Source organism: Panonychus citri, unplaced genomic scaffold (assembly GCF_014898815.1).
Source record: "Panonychus citri isolate SS breed McGregor unplaced genomic scaffold, ASM1489881v1 Contig00141, whole genome shotgun sequence".
Taxonomy (NCBI): Eukaryota; Metazoa; Arthropoda; class Arachnida; order Trombidiformes; family Tetranychidae; genus Panonychus; species Panonychus citri.
In genome coordinates, this window is record NW_026515546.1 from 2,337,463 (window position 1) to 2,357,220 (window position 19,758).

The 19,758-nt window shown below is 32.1% G+C and overlaps 6 protein-coding genes across 7 annotated transcripts in view; 4 read left to right on the forward strand and 2 right to left on the reverse strand.

Moving 5' to 3' along the window:
- The window catches only part of LOC128395249 (mechanosensory protein 2-like), a 50,188-nt gene extending 48,717 nt beyond the window's left edge, over nucleotides 1–1,471 (forward strand). For both annotated transcript variants that reach the window (XM_053355653.1, XM_053355654.1), the window contains exon 5: nucleotides 74–1,471. In XM_053355653.1, the coding sequence (XP_053211628.1) occupies nucleotides 74–341 (268 nt within the window). In that variant the 3' untranslated portion in view covers nucleotides 342–1,471. The remainder of the gene's footprint in view (nucleotides 1–73) is intronic.
- Nucleotides 1,472–1,833: 362 nt separating this feature from the next.
- LOC128395253 (NPC intracellular cholesterol transporter 2 homolog a-like) lies at nucleotides 1,834–2,553 on the forward strand. The gene is made up of 2 exons (XM_053355658.1): nucleotides 1,834–2,002; nucleotides 2,078–2,553. The coding sequence occupies exons 1-2, from the start codon at nucleotides 1,930–1,932 to the stop codon at nucleotides 2,443–2,445; spliced, it is 441 nt and encodes a 146-aa protein (XP_053211633.1). The 5' UTR covers nucleotides 1,834–1,929; the 3' UTR covers nucleotides 2,446–2,553.
- A 12,135-nt stretch (nucleotides 2,554–14,688) lies between these two features.
- LOC128395077 (dolichyl-phosphate beta-glucosyltransferase-like) lies at nucleotides 14,689–15,301 on the reverse strand. Its single transcript, XM_053355469.1, has one exon. It carries the CDS (start codon nucleotides 15,154–15,156, stop codon nucleotides 14,689–14,691), a length of 468 nt encoding a protein of 155 aa, XP_053211444.1. The 5' UTR covers nucleotides 15,157–15,301.
- Nucleotides 15,302–15,391: 90 nt separating this feature from the next.
- Nucleotides 15,392–15,661, forward strand: LOC128395078 (stomatin-like; the record flags this gene model as incomplete). The annotated part of the gene is made up of 1 exon (XM_053355471.1): nucleotides 15,392–15,661. A coding segment is annotated over one exon (270 nt), but the record flags the coding sequence as incomplete, so codon positions are not given.
- A 4-nt stretch (nucleotides 15,662–15,665) lies between these two features.
- Nucleotides 15,666–16,449, reverse strand: LOC128395254 (acidic phospholipase A2 PA4-like). Its single transcript, XM_053355659.1, has one exon. It carries the CDS (start codon nucleotides 16,277–16,279, stop codon nucleotides 15,803–15,805), a length of 477 nt encoding a protein of 158 aa, XP_053211634.1. The 5' UTR covers nucleotides 16,280–16,449; the 3' UTR covers nucleotides 15,666–15,802.
- Nucleotides 16,450–16,529: 80 nt separating this feature from the next.
- Nucleotides 16,530–19,758, forward strand: part of LOC128395241 (inactive tyrosine-protein kinase transmembrane receptor ROR1-like) — a 32,209-nt gene continuing 28,980 nt past the window's right edge. The window contains exon 1 of the mRNA XM_053355644.1: nucleotides 16,530–17,474. Coding sequence (XP_053211619.1) covers nucleotides 17,267–17,474 — 208 coding nt within the window. The 5' untranslated portion in view covers nucleotides 16,530–17,266. The remainder of the gene's footprint in view (nucleotides 17,475–19,758) is intronic.

The following is a 19,758-nucleotide window of genomic DNA, read 5'->3' on the forward strand; positions in this document are numbered from 1 at the left end:
ACTAAATGTTTGAATAGATGATAAAATTTTCAATTGTTGATAATAACTTTTTTCTCTTTCTATTCTCTTACAGTAAAGACGTTCGTTTACCAGTGCAATTACAACGAGCCATGGCTGCTGAGGCTGAAGCTGCTCGAGAAGCTCGTGCTAAGGTTATCGCCGCTGAAGGAGAGCAAAAAGCTTCACGAGCTCTTAAAGAAGCTGCTGATGTTATTACCGATTCACCTGCTGCTTTACAACTTCGTTACTTGCAAACTCTTTCATCAATCGCTGCGGAGAAAAATTCAACAATCGTGTTCCCAATTCCAATGGAATTGTTCAAAGGACATATAACAATGTGATCAGTCTCTTAAATTCTGCGTTTTAATACATCACAAAAATTTACACAAATTATACACACAAAACAACAACCACAGCTTAATTATACATATATACATAAAAAAAAGGTACAGAGATGAACGGAAAACAATGGGGCTATGAGGAAACGGAAAGATGTAAAAATCAATGAAAAACAAAGAAAAGTTATTCAAAGAAAAGGATGAAAACAAAGCTTAAAGTTGTCTTTTTAATATATCGAACTGTTAATCAACAACAATATTCACAAATGAAAAAAGTTAATTGAGAGACAAGAAAGCAATATCTGATTAAGTCGCATCAATCCAATCAATTGTGCTAAAAGTTTTCTGTCCCCTCCAGTTAATCCATTTGATATATTATCATTTGTTTTTGGAATTTTATCAAAATTAGAAATCCACCTACACTATTATTATCCAGGAGTGCAAAGGAACGAGACTGTTAATCAATTGGAAAAGTCGAGCTTTGACAACCAGGACAATAATCGTTAATAACAGTTTTCCCTTTCCACTTTTCCTCTGATACTCTAAACGTTTAATGAGCAAGCATGGCGCTAATTGATATCACGGAATTGACGACATTAATTGCACTTGATCTTTTAATTATCTTTTTTCATGCCTCGTGTTTTAATTCCGTCGATGATTTCAAGTATATAAAGAAACAAAAGACACACTCAAACACATGAAGAAAAAAACACTAATCACAACAAAATTGTTAATCAAACGCTTATAACCTTTGTATTTATATTATTACAAATAATATATATGAATCTCTGATTGTTAATCCAGATTTAAATTAGCAAAGGGACACTGAATCAACACGCAAAAGGAAATCGCAATTTAAGATCAAATTATTATTACTACTAATTGTATTAATTGTTGTGGCTTTGTTTGAGTTTTTTTTTGTAATTATACAAAATTGCCACTAATTAACAATGTTACCAAACCACACTAACCACTGGTCACTTTCAATGTTACCTATTTTCAATAAAACAAAAAGTATCTTCTCTTTTTCTAACACAATCAGTTTTAAACAATTTGTTTAATTGTAATCATACATTTCTACAATTAAGTTACTTGAGGAGTTAATTAAATGAGAGCATAAACTTGACCAATGATTTCTGAAGAAAATTTTTAATTGATTCTGATTGATTTGTAACGATTAACAATTGAACTTTAATTTATCGAGTTTAATTGTTGAGCTGATGATCATTTGATTGGTAATTTTAATCATGTGTACACTTGTAGATTAAAAAAAAGTAACGATTAGTTAATTGTTTAGCGATTTAATCACAATTAGATCAAGTTTTATTGCAAGTGAAAGTTAATTGTGTTTGTAGATAATCAGAGTAATAATCATTTCGTTATTTTATTTGTTAATCAAATTATGACAATTTATTAATTGATTAGATTGGCCATTTTTTTTGTTCTTTTGTTACAATTATTATCAATCAAATCAGTTAGGGTATTTAGCCATTAATTGTTTAACAACCGATTGTCACATCAATTAATTGTATCCAACAGTCAACTTGTCAATTTTATTCACAACAATTAGTTTAATTGTAGAACTCTAAAAATGATTAAAGCTTTGATTCTTTGTGCTTTGGTAAGTTTCACCTTTGCTGGTGATATCGACTTCCAAGATTGTGGTAAGTAAATTGTTGATTGTTTCTGATTTCTTTGTGTTAATTGTTACAATTTTCACTTAATTGTTGTGATTTAAGGTGATGGTTCAAATCAACCAACATCTTTTTCGGTTTCTGGTTGTGATGAGGCTCCTTGTTCAGTAGAACGAGGAAATACTTATGAGTTCGCCATTGGTTTCGAATCTCCAATTGATGCTGATTCCTTAAAGGTCGCAATTAAGGCTCGAGTCTTTGGTGTTTGGATTCCATGGCCTGGTGCACCTCCAGTTAACTGTGGTACCGACATTACCTGTCCCCTTGTAGCAGGTCAAGCTTATACTCTTAAATCATCATTGACCATTCCAGGAATAGCTCCATCCATATCGACCTCCGTTCAATTCTGCCTTCAAAGTGCTGCCACAAGTGAAACTGTTTTCTGTAATCGTTTTCCCGTTAAAGTCCTTTAATTTTCAACAATTTTCTCTACAATTATTAATACCTGACAATTAATCTCTACCAAAATAACTGTAGTCTAGTAATAAACATCAAGTTAATCACTTCGTAAAAAAAACAAACATTTCTTGCTAATCTGCTAATCAGTTAATCATTCAAGTGGTTACATCTCAATCCATATGAACTAAGCTGAATCGAAATTGATTGAAACAAATTAACATCAACCATATAACTTTACAATTCAACAATCAATCAGTACTGATTCAAACAATTTAATAATGAGAAGTAAATTTTATTAGTAATTAGTAACAATTTGTAACACGAAAGAGAAGAGAAAATTGAAAATAATTAGTTAAACATGATTAAATTGATTAACCAGCTCGTCTCATACGATAACGATAACCAATGAAAGCACCAATCAAACAGGTGATCGCAATTATCCCGGTGATTACGGTGATTGTTACACCGATTCCAAGAGCTGAGCCAAAAAACGAGGATTCCAAGCAAATCTCATATTCCCCTGGACATTTCATTTCGTTATTCACTTTAACTGTCGCACTAATTGCGGTCGAGTAAAAATCATCTCGTTGTTGTTTAAATATTCGAGCCGCATGAGATGTACAAAAACGTTCAACTTTATTTTCTACACAATTAATTATATCACAATTAGAGGAGCAATAAGACTCCATTGTTTCCTTGGTCGATCTGTTTTCTTCCCAACAAAATTTAATTTGTTCAACTATTTTGGTCATACAAAGTGACCCCAACTGATTGACCTTTAAAGCTTCATAAATCCATTCCTGATAAACCTCAAGAGGTACTAATTGGTAGTTAATTGTTGGCGATTCATTGATTGTTACATTTTTTTCTGCAACACTAGGAGCACAATTAACTAAATTCAATCGATTAACATTAAAAATAATCACAAAAATTAAAGTATTCAGATAATTGGGAATCATTTTGAGTTGAAAAGTTCTGATTTGTTGATTTGAGAAGCTAATTGTTGACTGAATCAGTTTCCATTAAGCGACAATCTATTTTAATAACAATTAGCTTGTGATTCCCTCATGTAGACATTGAAATGCTACTTCAATTTATCTGAGAGGTTGAAAAAAATAATTAATTTATTAAGACTGATTAAAGATGATTAGGCCTTTCCTGATCAATCAATCTAATTGTGTTATTGATTGTTAACCGATAATCTAATCAATTGATTCTGGTTAATTTCTGGTTTCTTTCAATCGTAAACCTTTTTTTTCAATGTTAATCAGACTTTGATCACCATTTTAATCATCAATAGACTAAGTGACAATTAAAGATGATTGTTTTTAGTCATCGAACTTTTATTTAGATTATCACAATAAAATCAATTAATAAAGTTAATTGACTTAATTATCAATCGAGTATCAATTGATTTATTAATGAATAAATCGTAACCTTAAAAAAAACTTGAATAAAAGTTTGAGGGTTTTGTTTTGTTCAATCAAAGTATCGCAACAATTAACATCGGATTCTACTTAATTGTATCTTTATAATTGTCTGAAATAATCTAAATCGACAGAATGATCGAGTTAACCATTTGGTCACCTTTAAGTTCACTTAATTTAAAAAGTTCATATGGACTTTTGAGCCATGGCGAAGATTCTGGTGAAGCTCATGCTGAGTTTACCACCGCCGATGGCGAGAAAAGGCTTCATGAGCTATCAAAGATATCGCTGAGGCTTCAATCGTTTCCAGCGTGTACCCAATTCACAGACTGATTAGCAAAGTTATCATATTGATTTGGATTAAAAACATTCTCTATCCTAATATTATTTTTTCTCATTTTCTCTTGTGTCGCTTTTTTCTTAATTTCATTATTTGTTATCAAATTATTATCTTCCATAGGTTAATAGACTTTTAATCTCATTTTATGTTCTTTAAATTTTTGTCTAATAATTTTTACTTTTATTCTATTTTCTAATCCAATCAACAAATTGGTTTGGGTTGAAAACAGCTAAACTCATTAGAGCTAAGGTCTAAATAGCTTAACGAAAAGAGCTTAAATCAAAACAGCTAAATTAGAGAAGACAATTTAGATGTCGCAATATATACAGTGTATATTTGTTTGTTTAATTTAAGGCTGATTTAGATGATTTTTGATTTGGTTATGTATGACTAAGTTAGCTTTGATCGAGTTACTGTTTTGAGAGCTCGCGATGATTTTTACTCTCCTTCAGCGGCGATAACCTTAGCATGAGCTTCTCGAGCGACTTCAGCCTCAGCGACGATGATAATCTATTTTAACCAACTATAATCTAGTTTAGGCAAAACGTTTCTTTTGAATATTCACTAAAATATGGAACTGATAAGGTTCTTCGAGTTCTCAAGGCGTGTAAAAATCGTGGTAAGGGTGGAGCTGTTCGTTTGGGTGTTCTATCTGCCAGAGGGCCCTGGCTCGTGTTCTTTTCAACCATATGCACGTTGAGAAATGGGCTTTTGATGTTGAGCTTTTATTTCTCGCCGAAAGAATCAAGTGTAACATCGGTGAATCAGCAGTTAATTGGATGGAAATCGATGGATCCAAAATTGTTCCCGTTTTTAGTTGGATTCAAATGGGAATCGATGTAATTAGTATCTCTTTGATGTACACAATCGGAGCTTGGACATTCCCGTTGAGAAAAGACAAAAATATTTAGACGAAAACCAAGAAACTGTTTTTTAGAAAAGAAAAGAAATCTACTTTTTTACTAAGTGACAATCGGGACAATTAAGAAACAATTATTCGACTCTAATAAATTGAAGTGCTGATTTTCTTGTTAAAATTTACCCTAATCAATGTTTTATGCTATGAATCTGTTGATCATTTTGATTGTTTTCATTTCCGCATCCACGGTCAATTGTAGCCAATCTCTTTGGAGAGGAATCATTCCAGGTACTAAATGGTGCCCAATCAACAGAAGCTTTTTTGTTGAAGAAAATTGAACAATTTTTGAATCTTTTTTGATTCAAATTATGAATCAAAATTTGTTCAACAAAAAATTGTCTCCATTTGAATTGATTAGGACTCAAAAGGGACTCAAATTTGTTTTTAAATATTCGGATACCGGATCTTACTTTTTTGATCCGAACTAATCAATTTTGAGTCAAATTGAAAATTGACCGCTCTTTTCAAAAACAATCAAAATTGAGAATTTTTCTAATTAATCTTTGATTTTATTGATAATAGGTAGAAGATATTTGATATCATAACTGGTATATAATTCTGAATATTTGGTCTTATAATTTTGGGTGAAAAAGTAACAAAGATTTATAAAATTTTGAGCAATTAACATGGTATGATTATGGGTAAAAGATACAATTTCTTGACATTGAGTTTTCATAGATATAAATTTTTCTATTGAGATCATTTTCTGTAGTTTTATAAATACTAAATTATTCAATTCCAATGTCTTGAATGTTCTCGATCAAGTCGTTTCCATCAAAAGAATCCATTTCTTGATCCTGAACATTTTCCTCTTGGAATCTTTGTTTTGATTGATCACGAATGAAGCTTTTTAAAGCCTTACGGAATTTACTTTGATCATAATATAAATTTTTCTTCTTATTGATTTTGTTTTCTAATTGAGTTTGGATATTTAATCCATTTTTGTAGATCCAAGAAACACTTTGGATGATTGAAAATTGAGAATAGATTCTTGTATCTTATTAAATCAAAGAAAGAAAACAAATTTGAAAATAAGCATTAAAAGATTCGTCATTGAGAAATTCGAAAAGCTAAAAATGAAATTACATTTAACCATGATGAGAGAACTTTGAATAATTGATTTTTCTTAATTGTTGCTAATATATAATGATGAAGATGATGGTGATGATGATGATGAAGATGATGAAGATGATAGAGATGCTGATGATGATGTTGATAACACGGAAGATGGTTAAGATTGAATAATTGAAAATTAGGAATTAAAACAAAAGTATTTGAACCACAAGCTTATTTCAACCTTTATGAATTCACAGAAATATTCACAATTAACAAAGAAATTACAATTTTCGAACACTTAAAGACACTGAAAATTATGCGAACGACGATTAGTTGATGATCTTATTACTAAGAATCAAGAAAATCAAATTAATTTGTTGATTTTTCACAATTCAAATGTCCACGTTAAAAATTGAACAAAAAAGCGTCAACTAAGTAATCACACATGTATTTCGGGCTGAAAGTGGTACTCTGAACGAAAATGGCTTTTTTTATATTCGCGCCAAGTTCAATCAGTTTGAATCTTTGTTCCTTGTTTGATTTTATCTCGAAAATATGGTCGAATTTTATGATGAAATTTCCGGTAAAACCTTTGAATTCCGTTTTGTATGGAGAGACTTGAATTTCTTCACAGAAACCGATCAATCTCTTTGTTTTGATTCTTAGAATCTGTTGAATCTTGAAAAAACTGTTAACTCCAATTTTGATGAATGAATCGTTTCTTTTTTTACCAAATGTATATTCTATTGTTGAAAATCTTCGCCCTCCAATTGAAACACTTGTCAAAAATTCGATCTCTTCGGCGGTTATCTCGATGTTCAATTGATCCCGAATCAATGATAAATAATCACTTTGCTTTTCACTGTTACCAATTTTTCTCTGAATGGTCACTTCACTATTTTTTCTTTGATCGCAAAGGCCGAAATTTTTCTTTTCCTTTTGGTTCAATCTCCAGAAAGAGATTTTGGTTGAAATTGTTTCTTTGTACCGAAAATCGTTGATAAAGACTCTGACCAATGTCGATGCAATGTTTGAGCTCCTTCTAACCTTTTCCTTTAGAATACCCATAATATCTTCAAGGGGATAAGAAGAAACATTTGCCATCGGTCCAACATTCTCCAATGAATCAGGCAAGTGACTGAGAATATGTAAGTTGTAGGTTAAAAAAGATTTACCATAGATCGTCGATATTCCAATCTGAAACTCTTCGATTAGATTTTTGAGTTCACTGATTTTTTCCATGTCAACTTTTCCTTTGTGGGCCAAGTAATAAATTCTCACTAGGCACAGCACGTGGTTGTAGATTTTAGGCTTCAATAAACCTTTGATTGTTGGAACAAAGAAATATGATAAAAAGTTATCATACTCTGAACTTTTCCAGTGCTTTATCTGGTCCAGATCTCTCGGAGCTCGACTCAAATCAGATGGAATACTAATTTTACAGATTCTTTGAGATAATTGTTCTTTGAAGAACGTTTTATCTATTCTTTTATGATCAAATAAGCTGATCTTAAGAGAACCAAGCCATCCTTTCAAAATGAGAGAACGAAAAATTCCGAGTAACAAACAATGCATGGGCTCTACGCTTATGCCATCAACCAGATTGAATGAGGAAAGTTGAAGTAAAGGAGAGTTTCCAATTATTCCCTTGAATCGAGGATTGATATTCTGTGTATCTGAGTTCATGAATCTCGAGAATTCAATGAAATCATCATGTTTTCTTTTGAGATCGTCGATCTCTCTTCTTGTGAGATTAGCAAATATCCTTGCACCATTTGCAGAAGTTGCTTGATTTAAGCACCAATCGCAACCGTTGAGGTGATTATATTGACGAACATGCCTCAAATATGCCCTCATTGGCGCGTCTGCAATTAAACAGATCAAATGAAAAGTTGCTTGATTTAGTTTACCAGATTTATCCTTCCAAGATATTGGCTCTTTTTCCAATTCACTCAGTTCCTCGACCATTGGACCAAGGTAGCTAGAAACATTTGGTTTCTTTCTACCGACGAAAAGGCTCACTAAAAAAAAATTTTTTCTTCTTATGTTTGGTCGAAGTTCATTGATCGAAATAAGCAAGGGAAATATCTTCACCGATGAACTATTTCCTGCTTGCACTTCATCGGCATGAATGGTGAGGGTGATCTTTTTGGTGGTTGATTCTTGATCACTTTTCATCTTCTTAGCTTGTTGGGTTGAACAAATATCATCCATTCCATCAGTTTCTTGCACCCAATCATGTTCAAAGAACGATGAGAGATGATATTTCAATTGCTTTTTCAAGCTAATAACCAGAAAATATTGATCGTTAGTTAGAGTTGCTTTGATGTGTTGGTTTCCACAGACATAATATCCAAATGATCTTGGCTCACCAGTGAAAGGGCCATGAGCATGCCCTTCTTTGCACAAAATGTAACAGCTAACAGCATTTTGTTTAGACTTTTTGTCCCAGAAATATCGTATATTAGGAAGATTTACAGGATCAGATGAATATCTTTGATTCAAAATATTGAATAGATTAACCGTGATCTCAGCTTGAGTTAAATTCAAGCCTCCATAAGACATAATCGCTGACATAACCGCCTCAATGTAATCCGTTTGAGATGGTTCAATACTGTATTCTTGATCACAACTTGACAAAGATAAATTATCAAAGTTATCGGAATCAGAATCCGATCCATTAGACACATTAAACTCTTGTTCACTTAAACTATTAGTAGAATCTTGACCAAATTCTGATTCATCACTAGAAAAATTTGGTAAATCAGCAACATAATTATCTTGATTGTAATCATGATTAGATTTTTTCTTGCGATTCACAGTTCTTTCACAGAAACTATTAGAAGATGAAATCATTTTCAAACAAAACACAATTAAATAATTGTCACAATCACAGAAAATAATTAATTAATTATATTTGTTTTAAGAAAAACACAATATTTGAGAGCACATTGATTCACTTTAAATGCAACAAGTGCTTCCACCTGTTTCATCACGTGATTTAAAAGAGAATAGAATTTAAATTTTTTCTATTCTCCGTTGCTATGACAACCAAGATAATTGTCACAATCTAATCAATTTTTAACCGGAAAGGTTGATTTTATCACTTTAGGAAGTTTTAATTTTTTTATGTGATTAAATCTAGAAAATTAATTTTCATGATTTTCGCCAACGTTTTTACTGTGTGTAGTGAGTTTATTCAGCAAATTTATGTTATAAATTGAATTTTTAAGTGTTTCTATGAACGTTAAATCATCGAAAAAAACAATTTTAATCAAAGCCAATATTTCGGAGAAAAAAGTTAAAAAATCTGGCAAATACATTGCCAATCAACAAACACTCATCGCTTCAATTTGTGACCTAAAAATGAGTCAAAAAATAGTATTAGCTGTTGTTCGTATCATGAACTTGGATCAAACTGAGCAAACGATTCCAATTGGTTTCAAGCTCGATCGAGATTCGATACCTAAAAACTTGAAACCTTACACGGTTCATTATTCCAATTTCATTAGAGTTCTCGTCGATGGTGTTCATCCTCTACCAGCAATGATCGTCTCGACTGGAGGTTAGTTCTTTTTATCAAATATTTTTTCACATGTCAAAATCTAATTTTTCCAATTAAATTTTCTTCATTTAGACGACTCAAAGGAATTGATGCAACAGTATGTACTGTTTTGTGATAAAATGAAGAAATTCAAGATTCCAAATTTGTCAAGAAAAATTGAGAATTGGATTAAATTGGATTCAATAGCTGTCGAAGGAGCTGATGATGAAAATACTCTTCATGCCGTGAATAAAATTGATTTTGATGCGTTCATCAAAAGAACAAGTGTTCTGAGACGAAGAGAAAAGGCTTCTTTATCATCATCGACAACAAAATCTTTCGAAGTTGTAGATTTAGAATTGGAAAAGGATACACCAGATATCAATTTACCATCAACAAGCAAGCTTCTCACCGCTGCCGAAATCAAAAAGGAGAAGATTGACGTTATAGATACTATATCTTCGGAACAAACTGACAAAACCTCAGATTTAAACAAAAAGATTGAATTAGTAATCGAAAAGTTCAACGCATTGAGAGATTGTTTCAATGCAACATCAACTCTTGCTGACTCGCGCGAGCTCTTTGCTAATTTGATACCTCTTTGTGAATCTATGATCGAGGTTATTTGTTTGGTGAAATGCACCAATGATTCAATGATCGGAAGTGATTCGATAAAGGTACCTCAACATGTGTTGAATAATACAAGAATTATTAGTGACGACAAGACCTACGAGGATAACAATATCACTTTGATGGAAGGAGTTTTACCGATTTCCACGTTCAAATATAAAAAAGCCTGTAGATCATTTACAAGAAAGTTAGAAGATCGGAAACCTACAGCTGTGCTTACGAATATTGTCAAACATTGTTTCCCGAACCATTGGATAAATGATGTTACTCTCCGTGGATCAAATGGTAGAACCTCATTAATTAGTATTTGGAACCACAGAAATCCTTTATCTGCAACAGCAAAAGGTCCAATAATTCAAGGTTTGGGTGAAAATAGATTGAAAGCTCTCATAGGTAAGTTAGAATTTATATCTTAATGGATAAAATGATGAGATTATTTTCGAAATTTTTTAAGATCATACTATGAGAAAATGTGGCCGAACGAGTTATGACGACTCCACTGATAAATTACTACAAAATACGATTTCAAAGGCCATTCAATATATGAGAACCAAGATCGCAGCATCTCAAGCTAATAGAGGAAAAAAAGCAATATCCGATGAAAGTGGAGATGATAATCAAGACGATGATTGGGAAGAAAGTGAAAATGAAGCAGAAAAGGACCAAGATTATGTTATACCTTCCAAACTCAGACGAAAAGAATTAAATCAAGAATCAGATAACGAAGATTCTGCTCATGATAAAGCTCGAAAAGGTGCTAATATTCCTTATTTCAGAGGTGGGAAAACTAAACCAATCGAAGATGTGTTTCAACAGAAACGAAAGTCAGTTTTCACAACCTCAACACCAGTTACGAGCCCTGCGATATCAAGTCATATATCCAGTGAATCAGGATTCGTTGAATCATTGGACATGAGCCCAAAAGTTATAGTCGAAAGGATAGAACATCCATCATCAATGTCAGCCTTACTCAGCCTTCCAAAAGAGAAAAACGTTTCTGAAGATGCACATGAGAAAGAAGATCCTTTCAGAGTCGAAAAGAAAAAAGGTCTTGATGATTCTCTTGATCGCGATCCGTTGGCTGATTCATCTGGCGATGAATCATTCGAAGATGCTGAACAGAACAATGAATCTTTTGTTGAGCCTCAAATTGCCAACGATGCTTCAAAAAAGAAACCAGATAATTGTGAAAAAGATCAAGAGCTCAAGGACGCAGATAGAGAAATTGTTTACAATGAAGGCTCAACCACTGATATAAATTCAGAGATAAATTCGGATATCGGAGCTAAATCACCTGATGGACATGATTTGAAAGAAGATGATATCCATAATACAAGTTTGGATACTTCTATTGGTCCTCCTGCATCAGTCTCAGAGCATAGTGTTGACAAAGTTGTCTCTTCTAATAGAGATGATTCAGAAATTCTGACCCAGAGATATGATCCAAGTTCATTTATCAATGACAAAGGTGAATCAGAGACAAAAGAACCCAGTGAGGAAGACAAAAAGATGCTAGAAGTTCTGTCAGCTAAATATGGAGATAAAGTTATGATGATGTTTGAAAAAAAGTTTAAATGAAGTAAGATTCCCCTTTTTTCAATTTCCATTTAAATTGACCAAACAAAATCAAGGATAATTTTTTTTGTAAACAAACAACAACAGGTAAAATTCTCAAGGGAAACTAAACCTCTTTGCTCTAACAATTAGGCAATTCAAACTAACCATTTTCAGCCAATCAAAAGATTCAAGATTTATTTACTCACAATTAACTGAAAATTATTAACCAAAGAACCAATTATTTTTGTTGCTTAAGGACAACGTTTCAATTTTTCCAATAAAGGTTCATCCATTTTGCAATTTAGTTCAGTTTAGTTTCATTTCTTTTGAAAGATCTTTTCTCCTCTTATTTTTGATTCAATTTCAATCATGTCATCAAGTGCTAATAATGTTAAACGTAAACGTACAAAAGATTCTGGAAGTGTTTTTGACAATGTGAGAAGCTTTTCACTACCCATTGTAAACAAGATTTTTGGTACCAAGGATCCAAGTTCATCTGTTACTATCTCTGATGCTTCACCTTCACGAGACAATCATCTAAATAGTGTGTTAAGTTCAAATGAAAATCATTATGGAGATAGGAAAAAGCCAAAAAAAACATCGAAAAATACCGAAATATGTGAAAATGGAAAGAAAAGTTTATCTCAAGATCCATCGCCCGACGTTATTGATTCTGATTCATCAAAAAAAAACGAAAACGGTGAATTGTTAGCTGTGCTGCTTCCACTTATTCTTGATAAAGACTATTCACCATATAAACAGCCGATAATTGTTAAGCTCAAAGAGAAAGAGCTCTTAGATTTTGGATTCAAGTTACCGTTCAATAAATACATGGATCCAAAATCAAACTATTTCGAGATAGAGTTCAATGGTTTGGCTTTAATTGCTCAAATTTTAGCGATAGCGGGTAAGTTCAGACACTTATAGCTCTCATCTAGATTTCTAACATAAATTATCTTATTTCTATAGATTCGAGAGCAAGTTTAAAGCTGATTTTCAGAAAAAATGTGAAATCTAATCCTCTTTGGGCTAATCTACTCAAAACTAAAACTTTTTGTGATGAGAAGATATTGATAAAACATATTCCCCTCAAGAAAGATGATGATATACCAAATCAACAAGTTCTTGGACCCAATGCCTTGTCATTTCTTTTCAGTGATCAGAATATCGAAAATATTGAAGAAAAAGAGATAATTTCGGACTCTCCAGCAAATGATAAAAAGAAAAGTGACTACTCAGCTAACGAGAAGGTTGTCCAATCTAAGCCTGATCAGAAGTTCTAGTTTCAAATATACACGATGATAGAAAATTGATTCTTCATTGTTTGATCAGCTTTTACACGATTTTGATAATCATGTTAAAGATCTGGACAAAAAGAAAGCAGTTCTATCTGAACTTGATACTTCAGGTTCAATTTTGTTGACCGTGATTGATTCGTTAAAAGATCTTAATAAGATAATTAATGAAAAAAATCGTAAAGAAATTGAATCATCAAATCAAGTTCCTCAACTCGATCAAACCTACAAAATCAAATCCAAGGTATATTTAACACTCAATAATTATGTGCTTAAACATTAATTTTTCAATTTGTACTGTTTCAGAATCTAATATTTATTGAAGGTTTGATACAATTAGATTTGGATCGATATAAGTTCGCGCTGAAAAATACCAAAGCTGGTAATCCAAGCGCTTTTGCTTACCAAATAATAAGATTCTGTTTCCCTGAGTCTTATTACCAAGATGTTACTTTAGGGAAGAAAATGATAACTAAAGCTGAACTTGAAAGCTACCTTGAACAGCCAGAAAGCGGAGAGAGAAAAAACAAATTTCCTCTTTCTTTCATCTGGGGTTTCAAGGATCCTTACTCGGAAAGGATGAAAGGGTTATTTGACTATAGACTGGGGCAAAAAAGAGTTCAAGCATTTATAAGTAAGAAATTATACACTAGATTAAAAAAATACAATTCTCGCTTATTAATTTCTAATATTTTACTTCACAAGATCATTTATTCAGGAAATCGGAGATCTTACGGTATTCTGAAGATCTAGAAAAGAAAGTTCGTTGTAGAATCATCAAGGAACTTTGTGCACGTAACCAAGATCTGATTCGCAAATCTAAAGATCAAGCATCTAATGACGACGATCAAGAATCCGAATTTGAGGAAAAAGATCAAGAAAAAAACGACCCATTGATCGACGATCCATTGATTGAGAGCTCAGACGGTGATACTGGAACTAATGAAGAATCAGATCATGATTTCTAGATTCTAAAGTTATTGTTAATTCTCAGAAAAAAATACATTGATACATTTAAATTTGATTATAAAAGAATAAAATTGACACTTTTCTGATTAATAAATGAATCAAAAATTATTTGTCAAAATTGAATCAAAGACCATTCAAAAATGTTCAAAATTGATTCAAAAACGTTCAAAAAATTTTGATTCAACTAAGCGTCAATTTGTCCGAAACAACTCGTTTTTTGAGTCTCTTTGGATTCAAAACTGTTGATTGGGTGTGGATTGGGCGATGAAGCAAAACATTACAATGACCTTGGTAAACATGTTGATGTCGACAAATGTTGTCGAGCTCACGACCACTGTCCCATCAGAATGCGAGCTTTTAGATATGGTTATGGAACAATCAACTTTTCCTTGTACACAAGATCTCATTGTCGATGTGATGAAGCTTTTTTCAATTGTTTGAAGTCAACAAAATCAGATCTTGGTGATTTAATTGGAAACTTTTATTTCAACATCATGCAAACTTGTTGTATCGACGATGCTCATCCGTGTGAGTCCATATTTGATCCCATCCCAAAAGTTTCTTTTTTTTCGTCTAAAAATTTTTGTTCTTTTCTCAACGGGAATGTCCAAGCGCCGATTGTGTACATCAAAGAGATACTAATTACATCGATTCCCATTTGAATCCAACTAAAAACGGGAACAATTTTGGATCCATCGATTTCCATCCAATTAACTGCTGATTCACCGATGTTACACTTGATTCTTTCGGCGAGAAATAAAAGCTCAACATCAAAGGCCCATTTCTCAACGTGCATATGGTTGAAAAGAACACGGGCCACATTTCGTCCGAACATTTTAAAGCCACATTGAGTATCTTCGATGGATCGAACAGTAAAAAACCAGACAACAAAATGGAAACCAAGCATCAAAATTGTTCTAAAAATGGATCTGGTGGCCATTGATTCCTTCTCCAAATGAGCTCTTGATCCAATTGCAATGGAATTCATTAAATCTTTCTCATTGCCAGTTGACTGGTACAGATAATTTTCCAACTTTTCGATATCCGCAAATTTAGTTGCTCCATCAGCATCAGCGAATAGAATTAACTTCCCTCTGGCAGATAGAACACCCAAACGAACAGCTCAACTCTTACCATTACCTACCTTACCGATTTTTACACACCTTGAGAACTCGAAGAATCTTATCAGTTCCGTACTTTAGTGAATATTCAAAAGAAACATTTTGCCTAAACTAGATTATAGTTGGTTAAACAAGATTATCATCGTCGCTGAGGCTGAAGCTGCTCGAGAAGCTCGTGCTAAGGTTATCGCCGCTGAAGGAGAGCAAAAAGCTTCACGGGCTCTTAAAGAAGCTGCTGATGTTATTACCGATTCACCTGCTGCTTTACAACTTCGTTACTTGCAAACTCTTTCATCAATCGCTGCGGAGAAAAATTCAACAATCGTGTTCCCAATTCCAATGGAATTGTTCAAAGGACATATAACAATGTGATCAGTCTCTTAAATTCTGCGTTTTAATACATCACAAAAATTTACACAAATTATACACACATGATCACAGATTAATTTAAAAAAGAGTAAAATCCAATTTGGTATATAAGGAAACGGAAATGTTGAGGTAACCAAAGTTTAGTTAATATTTTAATCTGTTTCGTACAAAGATTGTCCTTGGCATTGATTTGGGTCGATCACGGAATAGTAATCCATCTTTACAAATGGGATCAAATATGGACTCACATGGATGAGCATCGTCGATACAACAAGTTTGCATGATGTTGAAATAAAAGTTTCCAATTAAATCACCAAGATCTGATTTTGTTGACTTCAGACAATTGAAAAAAGCTTCATCACAACGACAATGAGATCTTGTGTACAAGGAAAAGTTGATTGTTCCATAACCATATCTAAAAGCTCGCATTCTGATGGGACAGTGGTCGTGAGCTCGACAACATTTGTCGACATCAACATGTTTACCAAGGTCATTGTAATGTTTTGCTTCATCGCCCAATCCACACCATTTAGTACCTGGAATGATTCCTCTCCAAAGAGATTGGCTACAATTGACCGTGGATGCGGAAATGAAAACAATCAAAATGATCAACAGATTCATAGCATAAAACAATGAGAAAAAAGTAACATATAAAATAAAACACCGAATGAAGATCAAGTGAATACTGAAAAGTTTCCAATGGCAGGTAGACGTATTAATCCATTCTCGACGACGCTTCAGGTTAATCTGAATGGACAGAATTTTGGTTTGATTTTTCTTCTCTATTCTTTTTTAAGAAAAACAGATTAAGCTAATCTATTCTGACTTTTAATCCCAAAACCCGTTTTCTGGTTCTCTAGTTGATAATAAGAAAAGATAATTGCAAATAGTAAGTTATATTCACTTTGAAAAGAGAAAATTATAATTTTTTTTCAAAAGGTAAATTTTTCATTCATGAAATATAATTTTAAACAAAAATTTCTACTCGTTTTCACTCCCTGATAATAATATAAATCTAACTTGAGCATTGAAGCTTGAACTTTTATATATCAGGCTGAATATTATTTTCACATTAATATTATCTTGATAATATTATTATGATATAAATATGTTGGTGAAAATGATGAAAAGTTTGATATAATTTTGTTGTTACAAAGAAAAGAAAGAAAGAAAGAAAGAAAGAGAGAGAGAGAGAGAGAGAGAGAGAGAGAGAGGTGAGAAGGAAGATGAAGAGATGATGATGATAGTGGAAAGAGACAGAGGGTGGGTAAGAATGATGAAGATTGCGTGAGCTTTTTTGTTGGATGAGTCAGTAAGAGCCTTGAGTGAGCTGTTATTAGTATAGGGAGAATAGTGGAAACCGGGGAGTGATATTGTTCATGTGCTCAGTTATCATTGAGACTTCACTTGAGTCACAATGTAATAAAAATCTTCTGTGTATCTAGTTGATCAACAGAATTACAGTTCATCAAGATAACTATTGGAATAATAATAAAAATGTGATTTTCTTCAGAGAATATTAATTTTTCAATTGGTTAATTGTGATTCTCATGAATTTTTTTGTACAAAATTTGATTAACTGAGTTTGGATCTCCCTTTTTAACTGAGATGGAGTTAAAAGTGTTCATCATTAGTGTTTGGATAGCAACTTTTTTCCAACTAAAATGTTTCGCTAATCAGTTTATTAATCATATTGATCTCAATCCTAATCAACATGATGATAATCAATTTAAAGTTGATGCTAACAATTATCATCAACCCTACCCCTTTTCTTATCCGGCTTCTAATGAGGAGCGACTTTTTGAAACACCTCCAGGTAAGAAACTTTTTTGCTCTTAATTAATTGTTATAATTAAGTTTAAAATCAAACTCAGTCAGTAGTTTCATTAAAATACTCTGATAAATGTGATGATACTGACGCCGATTAATCAAGTTAAGTGTTGAATGGTTGAGATAATCCTCTTGTCTTACTAAATGAAAATAAGTTTCATGATGAAAACTCAGTTGATTGATTAAAATTTACACCAAAGTGACTGATTTTGAATGGAATCATTTTCTTTTTTTTCTTATTCTCTCTCCAATAATCATAATTCGATTGAGAAAATCAATCAATTCCATCATGATAGATATCATTTTCTCCTTCTCTTTTTTTTCTGAGTATCATTTCATTTTCAAGGTTAATATTACACATTATTCTTGATTAATCTTAAAGATGAAATATGAATCTTCATGGTGATGAAAGTAAGTCAGAGAGAGAGAGAGAAAGAGAGAGAGAGAGAGAGAGAGAGAGAGAGAGAGAGAGAGAGAGAGAGAGAGAGAAAGGAAAGAAAAATAATAAAAGAAAAGTAGGTTTCAAATAACAGTAATCATCATATTGATATAATATAACTTTCATTGGGAGTAATTAAAAGAGATTAAACTAAATCAATCAATCATAACAATAATATTAATGACAAAATTATAATGGATAATAACTTATTAGGTGATAAACATTACGAATTATGGTCAAAATGAGTTGATGATGATGATGAACAATTTAGATTGATCGTTGAGAGCGTTGATTAGATTGATTCTTATTACAATATTGTTAATGATGTTAAGCTACTAATTAGATTTGACTTTCTCTCTCTCTCTCTCTCTCTGAAAGTTAATCTACACAAGATGAAAAAGAGAATATTTTCATTTTCTATTCTCTTTTAGTTTCATTATGTCTATTCACTAATGATGGTTACTCTTTTTTTCACCATGAGTGTTTTCACTTGGTAATGTTAACAGTAAACATTAACAATCACAAATGAAGTTAATGTTTAACTAGAACAAAAATCAGATGAGATTGTGTCAACTGTAATGATTATAATAAACATTGAGTGGTTAATTTGTTACAATTAACAACCAGTACACATACGAAAAGGTTGTATGTTAAATGGTTAACATTTTTACTGCCTATGGAATAACATTAAGTTCAACCAAAGTTTCAGTGAAAAGAAAAAAAAAGTTTCTCCAAGAGATAGAAATAAAGGTTTATCTCTATCAGTTCAGGAGACAATTTCTTAAGATTAAAGTGAAAATAAACGTGATTCAAGAGTAATTAGTTAAACCTGATACAAATTACTAAACTAAATTAATGTGACAATGGAAAACAATCAAAGTAGAGAAGAAGATCCAAAGAGATTGACATCCTTTGGATTATGCACAATGTAGATGATCATTGGAACACTTAACAGAATTAAAACAATCAATAGATGAGGATTAGAAGATGAGGTAGTCAATAAGTAAGCATATTCTCGATTAAGATTGTATTAGAGATACTAAAGGAAGAGAGAAAAAGAATTTGTGTGTAAGAAAGAAAAAAAATAAGAGAGAAAAGTATGATGGATACACAAAAAGAGAAGAAAAAATGTAGAATAGAATAGAACTTACCTTTAGCTTTGGAGAATGTTATTAGATTAGAAGATTGTTGCAAGTTAATAAGAAATTGATGAGAGAATATGGAAACAAATTGGTCAATATAAAATGTATTAAGGGTCAATTAATTAATTGCTTCCTTTCAGGCACTTAAACAAGAGAACACAAATAAATAGAATCCAAAATGGCGACCCAAGTGATTTTCCAAAAAAAATCTCATGTTATGTTTTCGGTATTAGGTAACAAGAGATTATCTTTTTTTCACCGATTTACTTTACTAATTACACAGTTTTTTCACCTTAATCTGTAGTCCGGATAATCCTTTCAACAAGTAATTGATATTCTATAAGAAAAATGTCAATAAGTATAAATAAGAATTTAAAAGAAAATCTCAGCCAAGACAATTAATTGAATTTCTTTTAACCAAACAAAAGGGAATCTTAATCAACACATGTAACCCTTTCGTTGCCCTTGGTTACCCCGATCACATGGTTAACCTTTTGTTTTAGAAAAGAAAAAAATTTTTAATTTCTCCCAATTTGTGATTTTCTTTATTATTAATTGTGATTATCTGTGTCTATTTAATTTGGTGAACAATTAACAATTTGTTCTCAGTTAAAATTCTCATTGAGATGATTCAATTCTCATTGGAAATGATTCAGTTTCTATTTCTTTGTTTTCCTTTTTTGTTGTTT